Consider the following 21,118-nt stretch of genomic DNA (forward strand, 5'->3'; position numbering starts at 1 on the left):
CACGCCATTCCGTCGCCGGCGCACTGATGCACCGTGCCGGAGTATCACCCCCAACTTGAACAAGCGTTGAACCAGAGCTGTGGGACGATTCGGGGGCTAGAAAACTGTCTCGAGCGCACGTGGAAGAGCTTCCGGAAGATGTGATGGTGGTTTGGATGATGGGCATAGTGTCAGGGTTTGATGTGAGGTCTTGGCATGTCATTGCCTCGAAGAACCATAGCCTCGGGTCAGCGACGTGAGATGATCGATGAAGTCACATTGGGAGGTATGACCGAGATATTCTTTCGGGTTACCTGTCGTTGAGATCGAAATATGGTAGCAGGTCCTTGAGACGGCTTACCTCTGGAAGACGAGGATTATCGCCATCTGGTAGAACGTGACCTTGACTAAGAGAGTGATATTCAAAAATATCAAAAAGCTCATGATTTCATCTTTACTCATTTCAGAATGCCATTCGATGACTGTCATCTATGGAACAGTATGCCAACTCTCATGCACATCCTTCGGATCAACAACCCCAGCCTTCAAATACGGCGTCACATCAGCATTCTCATCCAGCTCCTTCTTCGTGCACCCCTTCCCAAAGTACCACAAGAACGGGTTCTCCGCATCCCCAAGGTACTCATACTCAAAGTCCTCCCACCGCGGCTCCCGCTGCACAATCGTCGCCAGCGACGCCGACCCCGGCCACAGCCCGTGCACCCGCGAGCCCGGCTTGCCGCTGTTGTACCACGAGCTGCAGTTCTCCGAGAGCACCGTCGTCGCGAAGAACGCGTCCGAGTACTCTGTGAACCAGTCCGCCGCCCGCTTCGACACCTGCAGCGACTTGATGCCCTCGCGCGCCGACTTGCGCAGGATCCGCGCGAAGTACGTGATCTGGTTCTCCACGTTGTGCGGGACCGTCCCGGAGCGCCCCGAGCCGTTGGGCCCGTGGATGAAGAGCAGGTTCGGGAACCCCGGGGTGGCGGAGCCGAGGTACGTGTAGGGGAAGCCGTACTTGCCGTCGGACCGCCACAGCTTGGACAGGTCCTCGCCGCGCGCGGTGATGGGGAAGGGCGGGACCATGTCGACGTTGGCGCCTGTTGCGCAGAAGATGGCGTCGACCTCGCGGTGCGTGCCGTCTTCCGTCTCGATGCCCGTCTCGGTGAACCGCCGGATGGGGGTCTGGATGTAGTTTGTCTTCTCGGCGGTGATGGCCTCCAGGTACCCCGGGCCCGGTGTCAACCGGCGGCAGTGCGGGCTGAAGTCGGGGATGAGGGCGTCGATGAGCTCAGGCTTCTTAGCCAGCCGGTCGTTCATGAACGTGCGGAACTTCTCGCGCGCCTCCTCGTTGTCGGCAGACCCCTTGAGCCAGCCGGTGAAGTGGCGGAAGTACTTGCTCTCCATGTCCTTGCGGTACGCGAGGTACGCCTCCGGGTCCTCGCGGAACTTGGCGCGCAGATCTTCGGAAACGGGGATGGGCTCGATGGAGGTCTCGTCGCCGGCGAAGGAGGCCGTGATCCAGGTCTTGTTGCGGGCATAGTGGTCCAGCCGCGAGACGACCTTGTGCAGGTTTGACGTGAGCTGGATGCCGCTGGCGCCGTTGCCAATGACGGCGACCTTCTTATCGCGGGGTTCGAAGCTGGGGTCCCAGTTGGAGGCGTGGCGGAGGACGCCCTTGAAGTCGTGGATGCCGGGGTAGTTTGGGAGCTTCCAGGCGTTGAAGCGGCCGATGGCTGTGAGAACGAAGTCGGCCTCTTCTATGCGGATCGCGTCCGTCTTGAGGTCGCGGACGGTGATTTGCCATACGGCTTGGGAGTCGACCCAGTTCAGACCCTCGACCTGCTGGGAGAGCTGGAGGTACTTGTAGACGTCGTACTTTCTCGACAGGCCCTTCCAGTAGTCGCGGATCTCCGCGCCCTGCGCGAATTGCTCTGTCCATTGGGTGTTTGGGTCGAAGGTTGCTTGGTAGACGTGGGCGGGCACGTCGCAGCGCACGCCGGGATACACGTTCTCGAACCAAGTGCCTCCCTGAGATAATCTGTTAGTAATTCAGAGTTGATAAGAACATCCATTAGACATACCACGTCGGCGTTCTTTTCAAATATTGTGAGCTTAACGCCAGGGACCTTAGCAGGCAGCAAGATGCCAGCGAGAACTCCAGAGAGGCCTGCGCCAATGACGGTTACGCGCAGAGACCGTGGCTCGTCGATATATCTGTCAGGAAGCTCAAGCGAAACATCTTCATAGACCGACTTTGGCGGCGTGAGCAGCGCGTCGACTGTCCTGTCGATGAGTGTTTGCTTGGCTGGTGTCTCGGGCACGGCACCCTTGGTCTTGTCAAAGCCATTGGCCTCGTTTGGTGGTGTCGTGTTCTCAGTGTGATAGTCACCCATGATGGCAGTCTAGACTCCAGAAATTGGCACTGAGATGTGATGCTTAGCTTTCACCAAGTCCAAGACAGCTTCACTGAATCGCTGTCCCATTTGAGAAAGCCACCATTTTGACCGACGACCCCTCCGACCCCTCGCCGGCCCGGCCATCGGAATCACGTCAGAGATGCCCTCGAACGCGTTACACACACATGAAGCGGGCTTTCGCGCACCTCCTCGACGGCACAACCCAGCCTCAGCCGCCGTCGTCCTATCACAGCTAAGCCATTGTTATCTCGACGCAGCCAGCTTATTCACCCCGAGAGCGAATGAACCCACTCCACCACGGAAGCTTTGCCAATGGATCCCTCCAACCCCGCTGCCGAGGAGGGCGGGTATTATCTTCGCGGGTTGCCGCGCTGGAGATGAGGTGCGCGAATGTTGGGGAGCACGCCATATCCCCACTTTCTTGGGGAATAGCTTCGTCTCCCCTACCCCCTGTCAGAACGTTTCCATAGATCGGACCTCTCCCAAGACACCTCGGGGCCCCGTTTGAAGTTTCCGTCCGGCGCGTCGGATCCGCATCTTTTTGGAAGTTACAACGAGGGAAAAAAGGGTCTCCAATCCGGCGAGAGGATTTGGGGCTTTGGAGCTTGGCATGTGTAAGCGGATCTTGGACAGGGATGCGTCGCTTTATCGAAATGCCAGGACGCATCGCCTCGGGAGCGCAGCCTGTCACAGCTGGTCTGGGTGTCACATCAATGTGCCCTGGGATGGTGCAATGGACTGCCCAAAGACGAGCTTGAAGATTCTCGCCTGCGTGCGGATGACTCCCGCCCCCTCCAGATCTGAGTTCTGTGCGGTGCTATTACGCAGTAGTCTCTCTCCCCCTGATGTCCCCGTCTCTCGGGTTCTTCTGGCCGTCTTCTGTGTGTTGGACCTGCGCTGCGTCTCCCGCGCCAAGGTCTTGTTTCGCGTGGGCGACGAGTCGGGCCTGATTGCAAGTCTGGTTCCATTAGAACTTGTGGCGTTCGCGCGCACGCAACCCGACGACAAGGGATAGGAAAGAGATTTTGGACATGGGATGCGGTGGTAAGGTGATGGGATGATGGGATGATACTAAAGGATGGAGGGTCCTGCGAGTTCATGTATGTCTTGGTAGGATTAGGAAGTTCGCAGAACCATTTACTATTCGGGCATTTTGTTTGCTCACTGCCGAGCAAGACCCCGTTCATCGACGTCCGCCATGGTTGTTCAAGCGCGCCGCAAGTGGTGGCACATCCAGTGGTATGCCGACACCGACACGCCCGAGGAGCGAAAGCTCATTGGCAAATTGGATCTTTTGATCGTGCCTTACGCTGTGCTCAGCTACTGGATCAAGTGAGTGTGCCTACCTTGGCCTCGATGAATGGCGATGTGCTAACTGCAACACAGGTACATCGATCAGTCAAACTTGAGTATGTTCAATATCTCAAAGCTTTACATTCGATAGCAGAATCTAACAGTAGAAGACAATGCCTACGTCGCAGGTCTCAAAGAAGATCTTGGGTTCAAGGGCAATGAGCTTGTCCAGCTCCAGACCTTCTACATCATCGGCGCCGTCACGGGACAGATCCCGATCATGTTCCTGCTTACCTACATCCCAATGCACTGGTTGATACCGTGTCTTGATATCTGCTGGGGCGTCTTCACGCTTCTTCAGTTCCGCGTTACTGGTTTCGCTGAGCTGGCTGCATACCGCTTCCTTGTTGGATGGTTTGAGGTCAGTTTGAGTTGAGCCTGTGACCCATCTCGGACCGTCTGACATGATACAGGCTGCTTTCTTCCCGGCTATGCACTATCTCTTTGGCAAGAACCCCTTCAAAGAACCCCTTTAAAGCAGATTCATTGCAAGGGAAAACTGACTGGTGGCAGGTTCGTGGTACCGTGGTGACGAGATCGCCCGGCGCGGAGGCATCTTCTACGTCGGTCTCTCCTTGGGCACGCTTACCGCAGGCTTGATTCAAGCAGGTGCATCAGCCCGTCTGGATGGCGTGAACGGCCTTGCAGGCTGGCGCTGGATGTACATCATCTGCGCCCTCATCACCATCCCGATTGGCGTGCTGGGCTACTTCGTGATACCCGGCACACCGGAGCAGCCCAACCGTCTGGTGTTGAAGAGAGAAAACATCGAACTCAGCGTCGAGAGACTGAAGCGCGCAGGCCACGCGTCCCACGGGAGGTTCAAGTTTCCAGCTCTTAAGAAGATTATCCTATCGCCGCAATTCTGGGGCATCGTCATTGTCGACGTGCTCTTCTGGAACGCGGGCATCCACACCAGTTCCGGCAGCTTCTTGCTCTGGATCAAGAGTCTTGCGCGGTATTCCGCGGCCAAGGTGAACGAACTTGGTACCATCGCACCCGCGTTGGGGATATTCTATACCCTCTTTGTCTGCTTCGCTTCCGACCTCGTCATGGGCCCGGCTTGGGCGATAACGATGTCGATCTCCTGGAACAGTATCGGCCTGATCATTCTGACAATCTGGGATGTCCCCGAGCTTGCGAAGTGGTTCGCCTTCTCGACCATCTACTCCTCAGTCGCGATGTCGAGCGTTCTTCATGGTTGGGTTAACACGCAGTTGCGCGCATCGCCCGCAGAACGATCGTTTACTCTGGTGCTCATCAACGCCATCTCGCAGTCATCAACCGCGTGGACCCCACTGCTGGTGTTTCCCACAGTCGAGGCACCGCGCTACCGCAAAGGTTTCGCGTTCACACTCGGTTCCTCTATTTTGCTCATCATTGCGACGCACATTCTGCGATTATATGTCAAGAGACGAGAGTAAGTAGTCAGCGAAGCGCCAACATCTGATCATCAACTAACTTGAACAGCCCCCAGGTCGAGAATTCCACAGGCTTCCCTGACACTCACAGCGACGACGGGGCCACGGTAGAGGATGGAAAGAGACCACCTGTTGTGGTCAGTGGCAGGGATGATAGAAGCGACTAACATGTCTTCCCTGGAAGAAGACGGTGATCCTTGGAAGGCGTGGGGGCTATGGTCGCACGGCATACGCCATTGAAAAATATCATATTCAAGTTTCTGCAGAGTTATGGCCAAGAAGGTTGAGAAGAATCGCAAATATAGATATTGTTCCGATGGTAGCCGATGATGCTTTATTTCCCTTTCAACAAAAATCTGGCTGAGAGTATGTCGCAGCCATGAGTGAACGAACCATAATCGCTCGGGCTTGATCAGGTCTTTCCCTTTAAGTCTCACCTGGGAAAGACTTCCAGCTCGTAACCTGACTTATGTTCACTCATATACGCGATCAATATGACTTGTGTGTTTTTCACAATTATCCTACTTGCAAAGTCCTTGTCACGATGAGTCCACAGTCGGGTGATGGCGAAACCTAGATGTCGGCGGTACCGTCAATAGCGGGGGCCTCCCGTCTTCCGCAGCCGGTCGGCTCATCAACCCATCAGACATGAGATGCTCAAGTGAAAATCGTCTTCATTACTATACCCTATTAGCTGAGTGTTGAAGCCAATTATCGTGACATTCAACGCAGTTGCGACCCGCTCATCGACAAGTCTCGACCTGCGGTATCCCCGCCACAGCAAGGCAAGCGTCGGGATCCCTCCGGCTTGTTGAATAAGATATCGCATGGCTCGCCAATTTAAACGGGTTTAACGCCCGCCAGGAACTAAAATAGCCGACCGAAGACTGGGCTCTAAACGTAACTGCTTCGAATCCGTTTGGTGTGTGCTCATGGCACCATCCACACCTGCAATCACGCCAGAGCCTCGCCCTGCATTTGGGGCCGTCGCAATTGGAGATTCTTGCAGATAATATCCCGCGCGAGTCCCACGCGGCGGGCGACAACGGCGATGACGAAATGTGGGATTTTTATCCAGTTCCATGCATCGCGCGCCGTCCGGCCAAGGAAGCGACTTCAGGATCATGAAGAGATGATAAAGGCGCCTTCAAGCCCCGCGGGTTTGGGGACTGGGATGAGACCTAGACAGTTTCGTTGCTGATTGACGAGAGGTTGAACCAATGTCTGAATCACCGGAGAGAAAGCGGGTGAAAATGACTTCAGTCCCGATTCACAGCGCAACCAATGGCGAGAATGGCGTTAAGGGTGAGGGCAAGAAACAGATTTTGCTGAATGCTTTTGACATGTCCACCATTGGCCACCTGTCACCCGGGCAATGGAAGGTAAGTGCAGCTGATTGACGGTTTTCAGGAATTCGATGGACTGACGGGGAGGATCGCAGAACCCAGAAGATAAGTCCGCGACGAAGCGCGACCTCAACTATTGGATCGAACTCGCGAAGCTCCTGGAGAGGGGTGGCATCAACTCGCTCTTCCTTGCCGACACCTACGGCGGATACGATACGTACGAGGGAAGTCTCGACAACTGCATTCGCCGTGCGGCTCAATGGCCCATGACGGATCCCACAATCGTATGTCAACTCCTGAAAGTGAAAAAGGGAATTCCTGACTAGATGATAGCCCATTAGTGCCATGGCTGCCGTGACGAGGAACCTTTCATTCGCCATCACAGCATCAACCTCATTCGAGCCGCCATTCCTACTTGCGAAGAGGTTCTCTACCTTGGATCACTTTACTAGAGGTCGCATTGGGTGGAACATTGTGACTTCATGGAAGAAGGCAGCGTTCAAGGCCATTGGTCTAGACAGCCCGATCCCTCACGACGAGCGATACGCACAGGCGGACGAGTACTTGCGCGTTCTTTACAAGTATGTTTGTTCAGCGAAATTTTGACGATGGCCCCCAACTAATTTGAGAACTTCAGGCTGTGGGAGGGTTCATGGGCAGACGATGCCATCTCGCCAGACCCCGAGAACGACAGCTATGCCGACCCCGATAAGATCCGCACGATTCACCACCACGGAAAGTTTTTCGACCTTGATACTCGTCACATTGTCGATCCCTCGCCGCAAAGAACCCCATTTCTCTTCCAGGCAGGCACGTCAGCAGCAGGCTCAGAGTTTGCGGCAACACATGCCGAGGGTATCTTCGTATCCTCCCACTCGCCCAAGCTTCTGAGGCCCAAGGTCAAGGAGATCAGAGACAGGGCTGCAGCTCTCGGCCGAGACCCTCAATCTGTGAAGTTCTTCGCTACTTTCACCCCAATTGTCGGCCGTACCGACGAGGAAGCCAAGGCCAAGCACGAAGAGCTCAAGAAGTACGCATCCGTCGTTGGAGGTCTTGTCCTGGTCAGCGGCTGGACAGGTATCGACCTCTCCAAGATCCCGGTCGACCAGGAGGTCACTGCGGCCGACTCATTGGAGGCGCACAAGGTGCGGAGTATCCTGGACGCGTTCACGACCACAAGCGAGCACGTCCCGAAGTGGACGCCCCGCGTGATTGCCGAGCGGGCGGCTATCGGTGGCCTCGGCCCGGTCTCGGTCGGTAGTCCGGAGAAGGTGGCGGACGACATGGAGCACTGGATCCGCGAGGGTGACTTGGATGGGTTCAACATTGGATACGTCACTACGCCCGGCTCTTTTGTGGATGTTGTTGATCTTCTCATTCCCGAACTGCGACGTCGCGGTCTGTATCCCGAGGCGCCGGCGGAGAATGTGCAGCTTACTGCGAGAGAGAAGGTTTATGGGCAGGGCCAGAAGGAGCTGCGGAGCGACCACCCCGGATCGTCGTACAAGTATGATGTATATAAGGAGGAGAATGGGGGATCTGATGGGTCGGCAGGTAGCTCTTGAGCTAAGTCTTTCGCCACAACAATCTCATCTGCATCCCACGCTCAAAATGGTAACACCGAGCTTTCACACCTATGTTCAAAGCGATCTCATTGACAAGTTGAAGATCAAGGGCGCTGCTTCCTAAGAGCCGGCCGGGCTAAGCAGCAACTTCATAATCACTCGATGAAAGTAAAGTAATTGCGACTAGTGATCATATGATACACTGTGAGCAACTCTTCATTGACACTTGCATCAGCCGTCAGAAGCAGCTTCAAAATTGAAGCTATCGCCAAATTTCACCCTGAGGGTGGGGCACAGAAGTGGGTGCTGAAAGCTAGATGCCCCCCACTCTTGGAAATCGATATCATTACTCAACCAGATCCAGGGGTATCGGGAAGAAAGCTCCGCCAGCCTAAGCCGGAGATATGAATAATCAGGGGGCGAAACGCTCGGTTCCTTAAAGAGGTTCGCCCTGCATGAACGAGAAGGCAACCTCAATGTTTTATGACAAGCTGTCTTCGACGTCCAGTCCCAAGATCTTTGATTGTCGTTCTTTGTAGCGTCGTATGCACTATTCCTCTTTTCTTGGATACCACAATAACGTATAGAGGAGTTTGGTGTGCCGTCGAGGTCTACAGGCCGTGGTGCATGCATGCTTCGCTAAGCAGGTGTTGTCATCCATATGTGCCCGTAGGAATAGATGCTGCAGCGTCACATGCACAGCACTTCCCCGCGATTGAAGAGCCAATCACCAAAACATTTACCTGCATCTGAAGAATCTCCAATAATTGAGGCCAGGGTGTGATCGTCCCAAGGCGAGAAACCTAAGACCTCATCAACCGGTGTTTGCTCCCACTCTTATCCCCCACTCTTGAACCCACCCCAGAAGCCTGAGTCTTGGTAGCCACGAAAATGCTGGCGTTGCACTATCGGCCTCTATCTTTGACTCTTATCAGTTTCGAGACATTCAGACAATCGCATCCGGATACAGGTTCCGATCGTGGGGTTTTCCAAGGACCACAAGTGGCACCAACGCTCTCTCAAGTTAACTCCGGCAAGTTCGGAGACTTTGCCGGGTTACCCAGAATGCGTTGTCCCACGCTGACTACGTGGGCTTCCTCCGACGAATCCTCAGTGGTAACATGCCGGTCCATGGTCATGTGAACGCCGAACCAGACCTTGCCATCAAATCGCCTTGTCCTCGAAAGTGACACAAAAGGCTCGGCGCCCTTGACCCCTGTCTCAGGGTCGATGCAGACCATGTGACATCTCTGACAAGGGCCGAGAACACTGAATTTCAACTTGCCGATTCGAATGTCCGACCAGCCATCCTCGGCGTATGCGGATGCTTCTGGTGAAGATGCAATGACAATATTCGCACGGAACACGTCCGCTGATACATCTCGACCACCGCTGGCTCGAATCGCGGCATTCAGAGCTTCAAGGCTGGATGTTGTGACCGCCAGTATTGGGCTTTCGTTGGAAAGAAGAATTTGGTGGCCTTTTGTATTATGCTGAGTCGTCCCCAGTGTCGTGCATGCAGGCGCCGAGGGGCCACTCCATGTCTGATCCCATGCGCTTTGAGGGCACATTTTCGGGAGCCGACGGACTTTCCCTAGCCTCATAGCTGCTTTGTAGATCTTGGGCGAGCAACGAGCGAGGTCGCAAGGTACATCAAGTGCATTGGAGAAGAACTCGCTGATATGATGAGAGATGTATCTTTCCACGTTAACAGTCTCACCACATACTCTGGAGACCGTCCATTCAAGCAGGCCTCGTGAATCACTCATGTCTGAGTCCTCCGTCAGGGGGATTGAGACAGAGTCTGGTGTGCCGTGAGGTGTGAAGCCCAAGTAAACAACGCTCAACGTCCCATTTTTGAGATCGATACTTGGCTGTAGTAAAGCCATGCGAGGGTACCTCTTCTGGCTCAAAGCTCGGCCAGTGCCGCGATGCACGAGGCACCATTCTCTATCCCACATGAGTCCTTCAGGCCGCACTTGCCAGGATATGTTTTTCGGGATATGAAAGCCTTTGCAGCTCTTGATCGGGTATACAATTATGTCTTGTATGGTGCCAGTAGTGATGTCTTGACCATACCGAATCTCGTCTGGTTTTGCCGTAATGTCACTCCTCGTTACGTAAAACTCTTGGACGAAGTTGATGAATCTGTCGACATCTGACTCCGTACTCATCGCCCCAAGACTGGCTCGAATGACTCCCGTTGGCTGGCCATTTATGAGATCGTTGTCGTCTCCGCATCGAAAGCCGTCCGCGTAGTTCTTCTTAACTTGGGCAGATGACAATCCGAGTATTTCAGACGACCCTCCGGGGTTGCAAACAGTGCCTGTTCGGAGATGCAGGTTCTGCAGGCTCGCTAGTTTCTGAAAGTCGGCAAGAGAAATCCAGGAACCGTGCTCGTTCTTGAGATTGAACGCTACTATTGGCCCACATCCGACATCATTGTGATGCTCCGGCTCGATTGAATAAACTGCACACGCAGGCGTCCCGTTGCCATGTCGAAGTGCTCGCAGGCGGCGCTTCAGTCTCTTGGACAGGTAAGAAGTATGTGTCGATATATCGTTCATAGTGCCGAACAGTCGGGAATGTGTATTCATAGCAGTGTTTAGAGCGAGTATGTTGTGTATAGGGAGAGTGCCGTCCTCGAGGAGTTGATGAATACTCCGTGTCTTCAGAGCGTGCCAAGCTTCCGGTCCACTGATAACTGAGTCCACCGTACCTCCACCGAAATACCTTCGTTTCATCAGAACGTCTGCACATTCTCGCTTGACGACCAAAGCCCCCACGTCCGGAAAGCCGAATATCTTGTAGAAGCTTAAGACCGTAAAGTCTGGTGCAGAATGATGATCGGAAAGGTCGAGCATAGAAGTTGAAACATAAGAAGCCGCATCCAGCATCGTAACAATTCGTTTCCCTTCTTTTGATGTTCGTGCCAGATTGCACCAGCTCAAGGGCAAACGTCGGCCGTCGAGATTTGATTGGGCTGGATATGCGAGAAGTGTTGGCCTATCAGCGCGAACTTGACAGTCGCGGGACTGTTTATCCAGCCAATTGATCATTCCCTCGCTGTCAACACACATGCTGTTTTTGGCTTCTTGTCTCACGCCAACCAGACTGGTGTGACTCCATTGGTGGTAAATGTAGTCGAATCCTTCTGGTGTGCCTCGTAGCGCTTCGGCCACGAGCTTGATGCCAGCCGTCGCATTAGCAACAAAGACTACGTCCAATCTGGCTGGGTCTGCGTTGAAAATCTGAAGCACGCGCGTGCGAATGTCCTCTATTCGTGAAGTGGACAGCTGAGAGGACGTGGACGTTGAATGAGGGTTGCCAAACAGGGTGGTTGACATTTCATTCCCGAATGAAGTCATCAGAGATTTCGCTGGTAGAGTCATACCCGCATGGTCGAGGTAGACCTGATCTATGATCATCTGTCAGCGAGGTTGCCTTTAAAGCACCAGGACTCTTGTACTCATATTGCTTTACCTTTGAGCATAGGATACTCATATTCGCGAATAGCCTCAATTCGCGCATCGTAGGTTGAATGGATTGGTGAAGTACCAGCATTTACTGGATCGGATACCATATTTTTCGTCTTCCAGTCAATGAAATGACCCCATTGATTGCGCGAAACCAACTCCAGTTGATATATGTGTTTCTTTGCGGTGATTAGATCTTTTCAACTAAACAAGCCCGGCGGCGTTCGGACGCTCGGCTGCACGATTGTCTTCAAGGATCCTCCATCCATCTGTACCCCGGAGGGGCTCTGTACCTCGAGATACTGTTCCTGGGATGCGAGGGGCTAAGTCCAATGTTACTGTTAGTCAAGCCTTCGATTGCCATATCTAGAAGAGTTCGTCGTCTAGAGTGGGGGAGTTCCAGATCTTGACCCTCCCCCTTGTAAGTGCGCCCCCTCCTCGTATGCCCCCACTCTTCACCTTGTGCCCCTCCAAACCAAGCCGTTGACTAGTCTCGATGCCCTTTTCGAGAGACTTGCATCGGGAACGGCTTCACCAAATTTAGCGTAAGTGGATATCTGGGGTGCCTCCGATAAGCCGTGTCGGTTACATGGTATTTGTGCTGGAAATGTGAGCCACGGGAGTCGGCAGCCCGATGCCGTATGCCCCTCTTCTTGAGACGGCTGTTATCTTTGATAATGGTAAGCATATACCTGGATTTTGTCTCCTGATTGTAATCCGATTTGCACTCGACCTTTCTGCGACGTGAGACTATTCACAATCATACCTAACATGAACCGTCTACCCTCTCCGCCTCCATCGGATTCCGATAGCGATGATTGGCACACCGGCAAAACCGCGACCCTTTCATCTCTCATCAAATCCACGTACCAGACGTCAGTCTTGAAGTTCTTTGTCAATGGACGGCCGGTCACTGTGAAGAATCCCAACCCCGACTGGGTTCTCCTTGATTGGATCCGAGCTCAAGATGGCCTCAAGGGCACCAAACTGGGATGTGGTGAGGGTGGATGCGGCGCCTGTACCGTGGTGCTACAAGTTGCGGAGGAAGACAGAATAATCAAGCATCTTGCTGTCAACGCCTGCCTGTATCCGCTGATTGGTGTCGATGGCAAAAGTCTCATAACAATTGAGGGGCTTGGTAATGTCAACCACCCTCATCCATTGCAAGAAAGGATCGCAAAAATGCAGTACGTCAGTTCGTTTCTTTTACTTGGTAACTCAGAGCAGCTGCCGCTCCGAACATAGACGTAGGATTGTCAATCAGGGCTAAGAGCTGACGATTGCAGCGGCACACAATGTGGATTCTGCACACCGGGAATCGTAATGAGTCTGTACGCATTGGTCAGAAACTCCTACCGGAATGGGAAGTTCCACCTCACCCATTCCGACGTCGAACTTCAAGGCCATCTCGACGGTAATCTCTGTAGATGTGTGAGTGTTCCTTTGACAGCACATGGCCACCCAACAGGCCGCTGATACTAGGGCAGACCGGGTACAAACCCATCTTCGAAGCCGCACGTACCTTTGTCACAGAGGATCTCAATGGCGTCCTGGCAAAGGCCGACGAGGATGAAGAAAATCTTGGACCCAGCCCGCCCTTATCAGAAGACGATGAAGATGGGGTTCTCAGTTCCGTGAATAAGCCTGGATCGTGCGGTCGGCCGGGGGGATGTTGTCGAGACAACCCAAAGCCCGCAGGCATAAATGACGTGGTTGCACAGCCGGAGCCTAGCCCTCCTACATCTGAAGATGATGAGGATATTCAGACTTTGCTGAACTCCGACAAGGCCGGCTCATGTGGAAGAAAGGGAGGTTGCTGTCGAGATGGACCGAAGGAGAAGGCCAGTTCCTGTCTCCCAGTCGAGGAGGAACCCTCTCCAAACATGATGGACACTCCCATATCCGCCCCCAGACCAAAGGAAGAGCCTATCACCTCCAATCAACCAGATGAAATGGTCACCAAGCAGACTCTGGTTCCATATGACCCGACAACCGAGCCAATATTCCCACCGACGCTCTGGAAATACCAACCACGACCTATCTGCTATGGCGATAACCGAAGACTTTGGTTCAAACCCACAAATCTGGAGCAGCTACTACAACTCAAGGCCGCCTACCCAGCAGCGAAAATTGTAGGAGGTGCGAGTGAAACACAGATCGAGGTTCGCTTTAAGAAGTTGGCATACCAGGTCAACGTCTTTGCAGCAGACATCGCAGAGCTCAACACCTTCCGGGAGCCTTTGCCCCAGACACAAGCCGAGCTCAGTGCACTGGATGAGATCTTCATTCCTGGCAATTTCACTCTGAGCAAAGTCGAAGAACTGTGCAGCGATCTTTATGGAAAGCTTGGCCCCCGGGCCTTCGCCTTTGAGGCACTACGGAAGCAGCTGCGCTACTTTGCTGGTCGTCAGATCCGCAATGTTGCGAGTCTTGCTGGCAGCTTGGCCACAGCCAGCCCAATCTCAGACTCAGCGCCTGTGCTTCTGGCAGCGGGAGCTAAGGTTGTTGTGAGATCGCACACAAAAGGAACATTTGACATCCCCCTATCGTCCTGGTTCATCCGCTACCGCACTACTGCCCTGCCAGAAGATGGTGTCATAACTCAGATTGTTGTACCACTTCCACCTGTGGGTACCCGTGAGGTAACCAAAGCGTACAAACAGGCCAAGAGAAAGGATGACGACATTGCCATTGTTACGGCAGGTCTGAGAGTCCGACTTGATGAAGACGGTTTCGTCGAAGATTGTGCGTTTGCGTTCGGCGGCATGGCGCCCACCACTGTGATGGCGGAAAAGGCACAACAAGCCATTCTTGGGAAGCGCTGGGGTGAGGCTGCAACTCTCGAGGTAGCTACGGATGCACTCTTGGATCAATTCGACCTCGCATATGGTGTGCCTGGTGGGATGGCACAATACCGCAGAGGTAGGTACTTCTGTTCTTGAAAGTCGATAGACCAAGCTAACAAATGGCACAGTGTTGACAATCTCCATGTTCTTTCGGTTTTGGCATGAGGTTGTTCATGAACTGGGCCTGGCCAAAGTTAGCGCCGATCTCATTCAAGAGATCCATCGCGACATTTCCTCTGGCTACCGCGACAACTTCACTGCTTCCATGAAAAACAGAGGGACCCAGACTGTGGGAAGACCGATTCCTCATCTTTCGGCGTTAAAACATTGCACAGGCGAAGCCGAGTATCTCGACGACATGCCTCGACAGCACAACGAACTCTTTGGTGCTTTGGTTCTTGCTAAGAGAGCACATGCTGAGTTGGTCAGTGTTGACTACACTGCAGCCTTGGAGATGCCTGGTGTTGTCGGATACATCGACAAGAACAGTCCAGCCAAAGGAACAAACATCTGGGGTGCCGTGGTGCATGACGAAGAGCTCTTCGCCGAAGACACCATCCGCTACTATGGACAGGTCATTGCGTTGATTTATGCAGAGACCGCTCTCCAGGCCAGAGCAGCTGCCGATCGTGTTGAAGTTGTATACAAAGACCTTCCAGCCATTATCACTATCGACGAAGCGATCAATGCCGAAAGCTTTTTCAAGCATGGAAAGCAACTACGAAAGGGCGATGCTGTCGAAGGCTGTCTGGCGGAGGCCTGGAGCAGTTGCGACCACATTATCGAAGGTACCACCAAGATGGGTGGCCAAGAACACTTCTACCTCGAGACCAACGCAGCACTTGCTATCCCGCACATTGAGGACGGCTCCATGGAAGTATACTGCTCAACTCAAAACCTGATGGAGAACCAAGTCTTTGTCGCTCAAGTATTGGGGCTCCCAATGAGTCGGGTGAATATGAGAGTTCGTCGCATGGGCGGAGCTTATGGCGGAAAGGAGTCTAGGAGCACACCAATTGCGATGTACATCGCCCTCGCAGCTCGAAGCACAAACCGGCCGGTGCGTATGATGCTAAATCGCGACGAAGACATGGCCATCACCGGCCAGCGACACCCTTTCCAATCACGTTGGAAAGTAGGCGTAAGCTCCCACGGCAAGATTCAGGTTCTCGACATGGACGTATACAATAACGGAGGAGCATCACTTGACATGAGTGGCGCAGTTATGTGAGTAGATTGCGTTCATGCATATCGCCCATTGACTAAACACTACTAGGGATCGTGCTTGCACCCACATCGACAATTGCTATTACATCCCACATGCTTGGATTCGAGGCTGGGTTTGCAAGACCAACACAGTCAGCAACACAGCTTTCCGCGGCTTTGGGGGCCCCCAGGGCATGTACATTTGCGAAAGCATGATGTACAAAATATCAGAAGCTCTTCATATTGATGTTGACGAGCTTCGCCGCCGTAACCTTTACGAAATCGGCCAGCGAACTCCATTCTTGCAAGAGATCACCGATGACTTCCACGTACCGACCATGCTGGACCAACTCACCGTCAATTCTGACTACGAAAAACGAAAGGCTTCAATTAGGGAGTTCAACTCTAAGCACCGATTCAAGAAACGGGGCATTTCGAAGATCCCAACGAAGTTTGGCCTCAGGTGAGTTTTCACTGATTTTGACTGATGGACCAAAGTGCTGGCTGACTTATCTTAGTTTTGCCACGGCTGTTCACCTGAATCAAGCGGGAGCATACGCCAAGATCTATGAAGACGGCTCGGTGCTCTTGCATCATGGTGGAACCGAGATGGGCCAGGGCCTTTACACGAAAATGGCCCAAGTTGCCGCCGAGGAGCTCGGCGTTAGTGTCGATGAGGTCTTTAACAAAGACTCCCAGACTGATCAAGTTGCAAACGCTTCTCCGACCGCCGCATCCTCCGGGAGTGACCTCAACGGTCAAGCTGTGAAAAACGCTTGCGATCAACTCAGAGAACGTCTCGCACCATACCGAGAGAAGTATGGGGCCGATGCACCCATGTCGAAGATTGCACATGCTGCGTACACGGACAGAGTCAATTTGGCTGCAAACGGCTTTTGGAAGATGCCACGAATCGGATACGAATGGGGTAATTGGAAAGATCCTTTGCCCATGTAAGTCTTCGCTCCTCTGATCGTGACAGGTAATCTTTGCTGATGCCCAAGGTGCAGGTACTACTATTGGACTCAGGGCGTGTAAGTTTCAATAGTGTCTACTGAGGTCTTAGGTGTATGCTGACTAGCATTGTCTTAGTGCGATTAGTGAGGTTGAACTGGATACTTTGACAGGAGACTCGACGGTTCTTCGAACGGACATCATGATGGTAAGTGACCCAGCTTTCCAATTACCGATGATCATATGCTGAATTAGCACAGGACATTGGTCGCTCCATTAACCCAGCAATCGACTATGGTCAGATAGAGGGCGCTTTTGTTCAAGGCCAAGGCCTATTCACCATGGAGGAGTCCCTGTGGTCCAAGTCGGGAGAGCTCTTTACCAAAGGCCCCGGCACGTACAAAATTCCAGGTGAGCAACACTCTGTTCCTTTTCTCTGCGTATCTGTCCATCTCGCTGACGATGTTCCAGGATTCTCCGATATTCCTCAACAGTTCAATGTCTCGACATTGCAACACGATTCGGAAGGAAATCCAATTAGCTGGAGCAAACTGCGTTCTATCCAGAGCAGTAAGGGAACGGGAGAGCCGCCGCTGTTCTTGGGATGCACGGTTTTCTTTGCGCTGAGAGAAGCTGTCAAGGCAGCTCGAGAGATGAACCACGTTAGGGAACCACTTGTGCTGAACTCACCAGCCACAGCGGAAAAGTTGCGTTTAGCGGTGGGAGATCCGCTGGTTCGGAGGGCTGCGGTCAAGGCGAAGGAAGGCGAGAAAGAATGGTTCACCAGGATCGAGTCATAATTCCATACCTCAATTCATCATAGGCACTCAAGAGAATCATCGCCATCGTCCCAAGTCCCCATGACGGAGGCAGGTTGTTGAGCCAATCACTACGCCCGAGTACGCATGAACGCATGAACCGAAGTTGGGCAAATACATCGGTAAACAGATTCAACGGTTCTGAGACATGCATATGCGCCATGAACCGAAAAGGATTCATTCAGACGGCGAGCCTATGGACGATCACCATAGCCGAGGATCTGTGGAGGGGCGTGGAGAGGCGATGCTCCTCGCCTTGGCAGTCGGTCCGGTCTCCAGAGCGTCTTCAGCTGCGGGGTAATTAGGTTGCCCGCTGAGTACCCGAAGTTTCACGGGTCTCCGTTCAAAGATGCACTTATACCTTTACCTACCTTATCTTTACCAGTATCCTGCCAGTAAAACTCAAATATCAGTGCCGGGTACACCTTGTTATTTCCAAGCCAGTGCTACACCAACCCCTAACATCATCCATCATGGCTGCTACCACGAATGGTGACCGCTCAAAGACGCTGAGCTTCAGCGACCGCTTTGTCCAAATCATCAACGGAAAACCTTCTCAGACGGAGAAGTCTCGAAATGGCATCAATCCAGCAAACCTGACTGCGAAAGCAGAGGTGCCTGTGGCTACACGCGAGGATCTTGATCTTGCGGTCGCTGCGGCAAAAGATGCATTCAAGACATGGTCCAAGGTTCCGTATGAAGACCGGAAGAAGGCTGTTCTGGCCTACGCAGATGCCGTCGACAGCTATCGCACTCAGTTTAGAGATCTCCTGATCTCTGAACAAGGAAAGCCTGTACGATACTAGCATGACCTTGCTTTTGAAGAAGTCAACTGCTGAGCTAGGCTGACACGAACTAGATTCCCCAAGCAGATGCCGAGACAGATGCTGCCATTAGCTGGATTCGAGGCATGGCTGGCATCTCACTCCCAGAGGATGTTGTAGAGGACAATGATCATCGAACCATCATCACTCGGTGGACTCCTCTGGGTGTGGTCGGGGCCATTGTGCCTTGGAACTTTCCCCTCCTTCTTGCCACGGGCAAGATTGCGCCGGCCCTCCTGACCGGAAATGTCATCATCGTCAAGCCCTCGTAAGTACACTTACGCCGAGAAATACTTTGTCGTAGGCGCTGACGAACATGTAGACCATTCACCCCATACTGCGGGCTGAAATTGGTAGAATTGGCACAACAATTCTTCCCGCCGGGTGTTGTACAGTCCTTGAGTGGAGATGATGATCTTGGTCCCTGGTTGACGAGTCACATGGGTATTGACAAGATCAGCTTCACTGGATCCACGACGACAGGGAAGCTAGTGATGCAGAGTGCGAGCAAAACTTTGAAGAGGGTCACTCTAGAATTGTGAGTTCCAACCCATGGGATTCCAAACAGGTGAAGACTGACATTGACAGGGGAGGAAACGATCCCGCTATCGTATTCCCAGACGTAGATGTTGACAAGGTGGCTGAAAAGGTGAGGCGATTACTTTGTCCGTGCAACCTCCTAGCTAACGATGGCAGGTTGCTTTCTTCGCTTTCCTCAATTCCGGCCAGGTATGTGTTGAGCCCTTCCCCTCTTCTCGTTATCCACACTGACTCCTCAATAAGATCTGCCTGAACCTCAAGCGGATATACGTCCACGAGTCCGTTTTTGATCAATTCAAGGAAGCCTTGGTTAAGCACGTAAAGGGATACAACCTTGGCGATGGCTCGCAGCCAGGTGTCACTCATGGTCCCCTGCAAAACTCCATGCAGTATGAACGAGTCAAGGCGTTCTTTTCGGACATTGAATCTCAGGGGTGGAAGGTTGCCGTGGGAGGCAACATTGAGAAGTCCCAAGGCTATTTCATTACCCCAACAATCATCGATCGTCCCCCTGAGAAGTCTCGTCTAGTTGTTGAAGAGCCCTTCGGTAAGTCTTTGAATTCATACATGGCCCTTTTACACCTCGCCTCTAATGATATTCGAACAGGTCCTATTGTGCCTCTTCTATCGTGGAGCAGCGAAGATGAGGTTATTTCTCGGGCCAACGACACTTCGATGGGTCTTGGAGCATCCGTGTGGACGAATGATTTGAAGAAAGCAGCCGAAGTAGCCAAACAGATCCAAGCAGGAAATGTCTGGATCAATACACACTTCGATCTGTCACCTCTCGCACCATTCGGGGGGCACAAAGAAAGTGGTATTGGAACTGAGTGGGGCGCGAATGGTCTGAAAGCTTTCTGCAATAATCAGACGCTTTTCTTGAACAAGAAAGTCGTCAGTTAGTGGCAAGAGATCTCAATACAATGCATTTACTTCTCTTTCGAGACATTGAAGCAAGTCATTCAGAATCTCCAGAGTGAAGTCGTATTCATTGATCTTGGGTTTTGCTGGATGTCGATGGTGTCTGCCAGCTTGGGTTGTTTGATGCACTCGGTCTGAAGTTTGCATCAACGTCCTCGTAATTTCTACATCAAGGCGTCGAATAACAAGTTTCTGCCTTTTCAGTCATGCGAATACGTTTAGCTAGCCGGATGGGTGTGGGCATAGACGACACTGGGGAGGAAGACCGGGACGACGATGACAACAACGATAGGGATGAAAACGATAATAGGCATATCAGAAGGGCGAAAGTAGATGCACATCGGAAGATCATAGGAAGAAAATGAAGTAGCATTCATATTTCCCTCAATTACGACCAAATCAAAATTGGTTTGATTGTAGTTCCATCCTCCATATCCTTCACAGCTGACTCAAAGTCCTTAACCTTCAGGGAAAGTCACATCAGTATTAGAATCAGCGTGCAGGGCCCAGTACTTACATCGTAGGTCTTGATAAGCTTTCCCAATGGGAACCTTCCCTCATGGTACCATTGGATAAGCTGAGGGATATACTGAATGATGATTCAGCCAATTGTCCGAGTCTCACAGACACAAACTTACATCCTCGGGGTATACTCCTCCTTCCATGCTGCCCAGCAACTGCTTGCCACTCTGTATCGAGTCAGGTCGAAGCCTCTACCATCTGCACAGTACATTTGACTTACCACCATGTGTGGAACAATAGGCAGATCCAAGCTTGCATCCATTGGCGCAACGCCTAGCAAAATCATCTTCCCTTGGTTCGCGGTGAACTCGAGCCCTTGTTTAATCAATGGCACAACCCCGGTAGCATCTACTGTGATGGTGCTCCCCGGCCCACCAGTGAGCTTTCGAATTTCTTCTGTCAGTGTGTTGGTGATGTTTGCGGTGTTGACGGTGTGGGTTGTTCCAAGCGACTGAGCGAGATCAAGTCTGCTAGGCACGCGGTCAATTCCGATGACGGTTCGACAGCCAATGATCTTCGCAGCCTGGAAGAAAGTTCAGAGCGATTTCAAAGTAAAAGATACTGGAATTCAAGTTTCTACTTACCATTACTGCTGCAAGACCGACCCCACCAAGACCAATGACAGCGATGGTGTCGTCTTGTGTTGCCGCAGCTAGCTTTGTAATAGTACCGGCACCAGTCTAAAGGTTCTATCAGTCTGCGGGAACACTAAAGTTTGGATTCGAACATACTTGTATGCCACAGCCCAGAGGCGCCAGCATTTTCAGCTCGTCTTCGCTGTTTACGAGGCGAGTAACGTTGACTATCGATGTTTGCTTCACCCGAGCCAACCGAGAAAAGCTTGACTGTCCGAAAAAGGACCCGCCGACCGAAATCCTTCCAGTGCCCGAGTTCGAAAACGAAGTGGAACATCCAGTGAAGTTGATT

The 21,118-nt window shown here is 52.6% G+C and overlaps 5 protein-coding genes across 5 annotated transcripts; 4 read left to right on the forward strand and 1 right to left on the reverse strand.

Moving 5' to 3' along the window:
• Positions 1-468: 468 nt before the first annotated feature.
• On the reverse strand, positions 469-2,375 carry COL26b_009630 (uncharacterized protein; the record flags this gene model as incomplete). The annotated part of the gene is made up of 2 exons (XM_053182352.1): positions 469-2,010; positions 2,064-2,375. 2 exons carry the CDS (start codon positions 2,373-2,375, stop codon positions 469-471), a joined length of 1,854 nt encoding a protein of 617 aa, XP_053033732.1.
• Positions 2,376-3,597: 1,222 nt separating this feature from the next.
• COL26b_009631 (uncharacterized protein) lies at positions 3,598-5,340 on the forward strand (the record flags this gene model as incomplete). Its single annotated transcript, XM_053182353.1, has 5 exons — positions 3,598-3,731; positions 3,786-3,808; positions 3,857-4,117; positions 4,266-5,172; positions 5,223-5,340. 5 exons carry the CDS (start codon positions 3,598-3,600, stop codon positions 5,338-5,340), a joined length of 1,443 nt encoding a protein of 480 aa, XP_053033733.1.
• Positions 5,341-6,426: 1,086 nt separating this feature from the next.
• Positions 6,427-8,084, forward strand: COL26b_009632 (uncharacterized protein; the record flags this gene model as incomplete). The annotated part of the gene is made up of 4 exons (XM_053182354.1): positions 6,427-6,555; positions 6,615-6,803; positions 6,853-7,100; positions 7,157-8,084. The coding sequence occupies 4 exons, from the start codon at positions 6,427-6,429 to the stop codon at positions 8,082-8,084; spliced, it is 1,494 nt and encodes a 497-aa protein (XP_053033734.1).
• Positions 8,085-13,443: 5,359 nt separating this feature from the next.
• On the forward strand, positions 13,444-17,366 carry COL26b_009633 (uncharacterized protein; the record flags this gene model as incomplete). Its single annotated transcript, XM_053182355.1, has 7 exons — positions 13,444-14,482; positions 14,535-15,633; positions 15,683-16,075; positions 16,131-16,565; positions 16,705-16,774; positions 16,827-16,977; positions 17,038-17,366. 7 exons carry the CDS (start codon positions 13,444-13,446, stop codon positions 17,364-17,366), a joined length of 3,516 nt encoding a protein of 1,171 aa, XP_053033735.1.
• Positions 17,367-17,857: 491 nt separating this feature from the next.
• COL26b_009634 (uncharacterized protein) lies at positions 17,858-19,651 on the forward strand (the record flags this gene model as incomplete). Its single annotated transcript, XM_053182356.1, has 7 exons — positions 17,858-18,178; positions 18,244-18,476; positions 18,531-18,746; positions 18,797-18,857; positions 18,905-18,937; positions 18,992-19,295; positions 19,356-19,651. The coding sequence occupies 7 exons, from the start codon at positions 17,858-17,860 to the stop codon at positions 19,649-19,651; spliced, it is 1,464 nt and encodes a 487-aa protein (XP_053033736.1).
• Positions 19,652-21,118: the final 1,467 nt, after the last annotated feature.

This window comes from Colletotrichum chrysophilum (assembly GCF_026319265.1).
Source record: "Colletotrichum chrysophilum strain AFK26 chromosome Unknown scaffold_94, whole genome shotgun sequence".
Classification (NCBI taxonomy): Eukaryota; Fungi; Ascomycota; class Sordariomycetes; order Glomerellales; family Glomerellaceae; genus Colletotrichum; species Colletotrichum chrysophilum.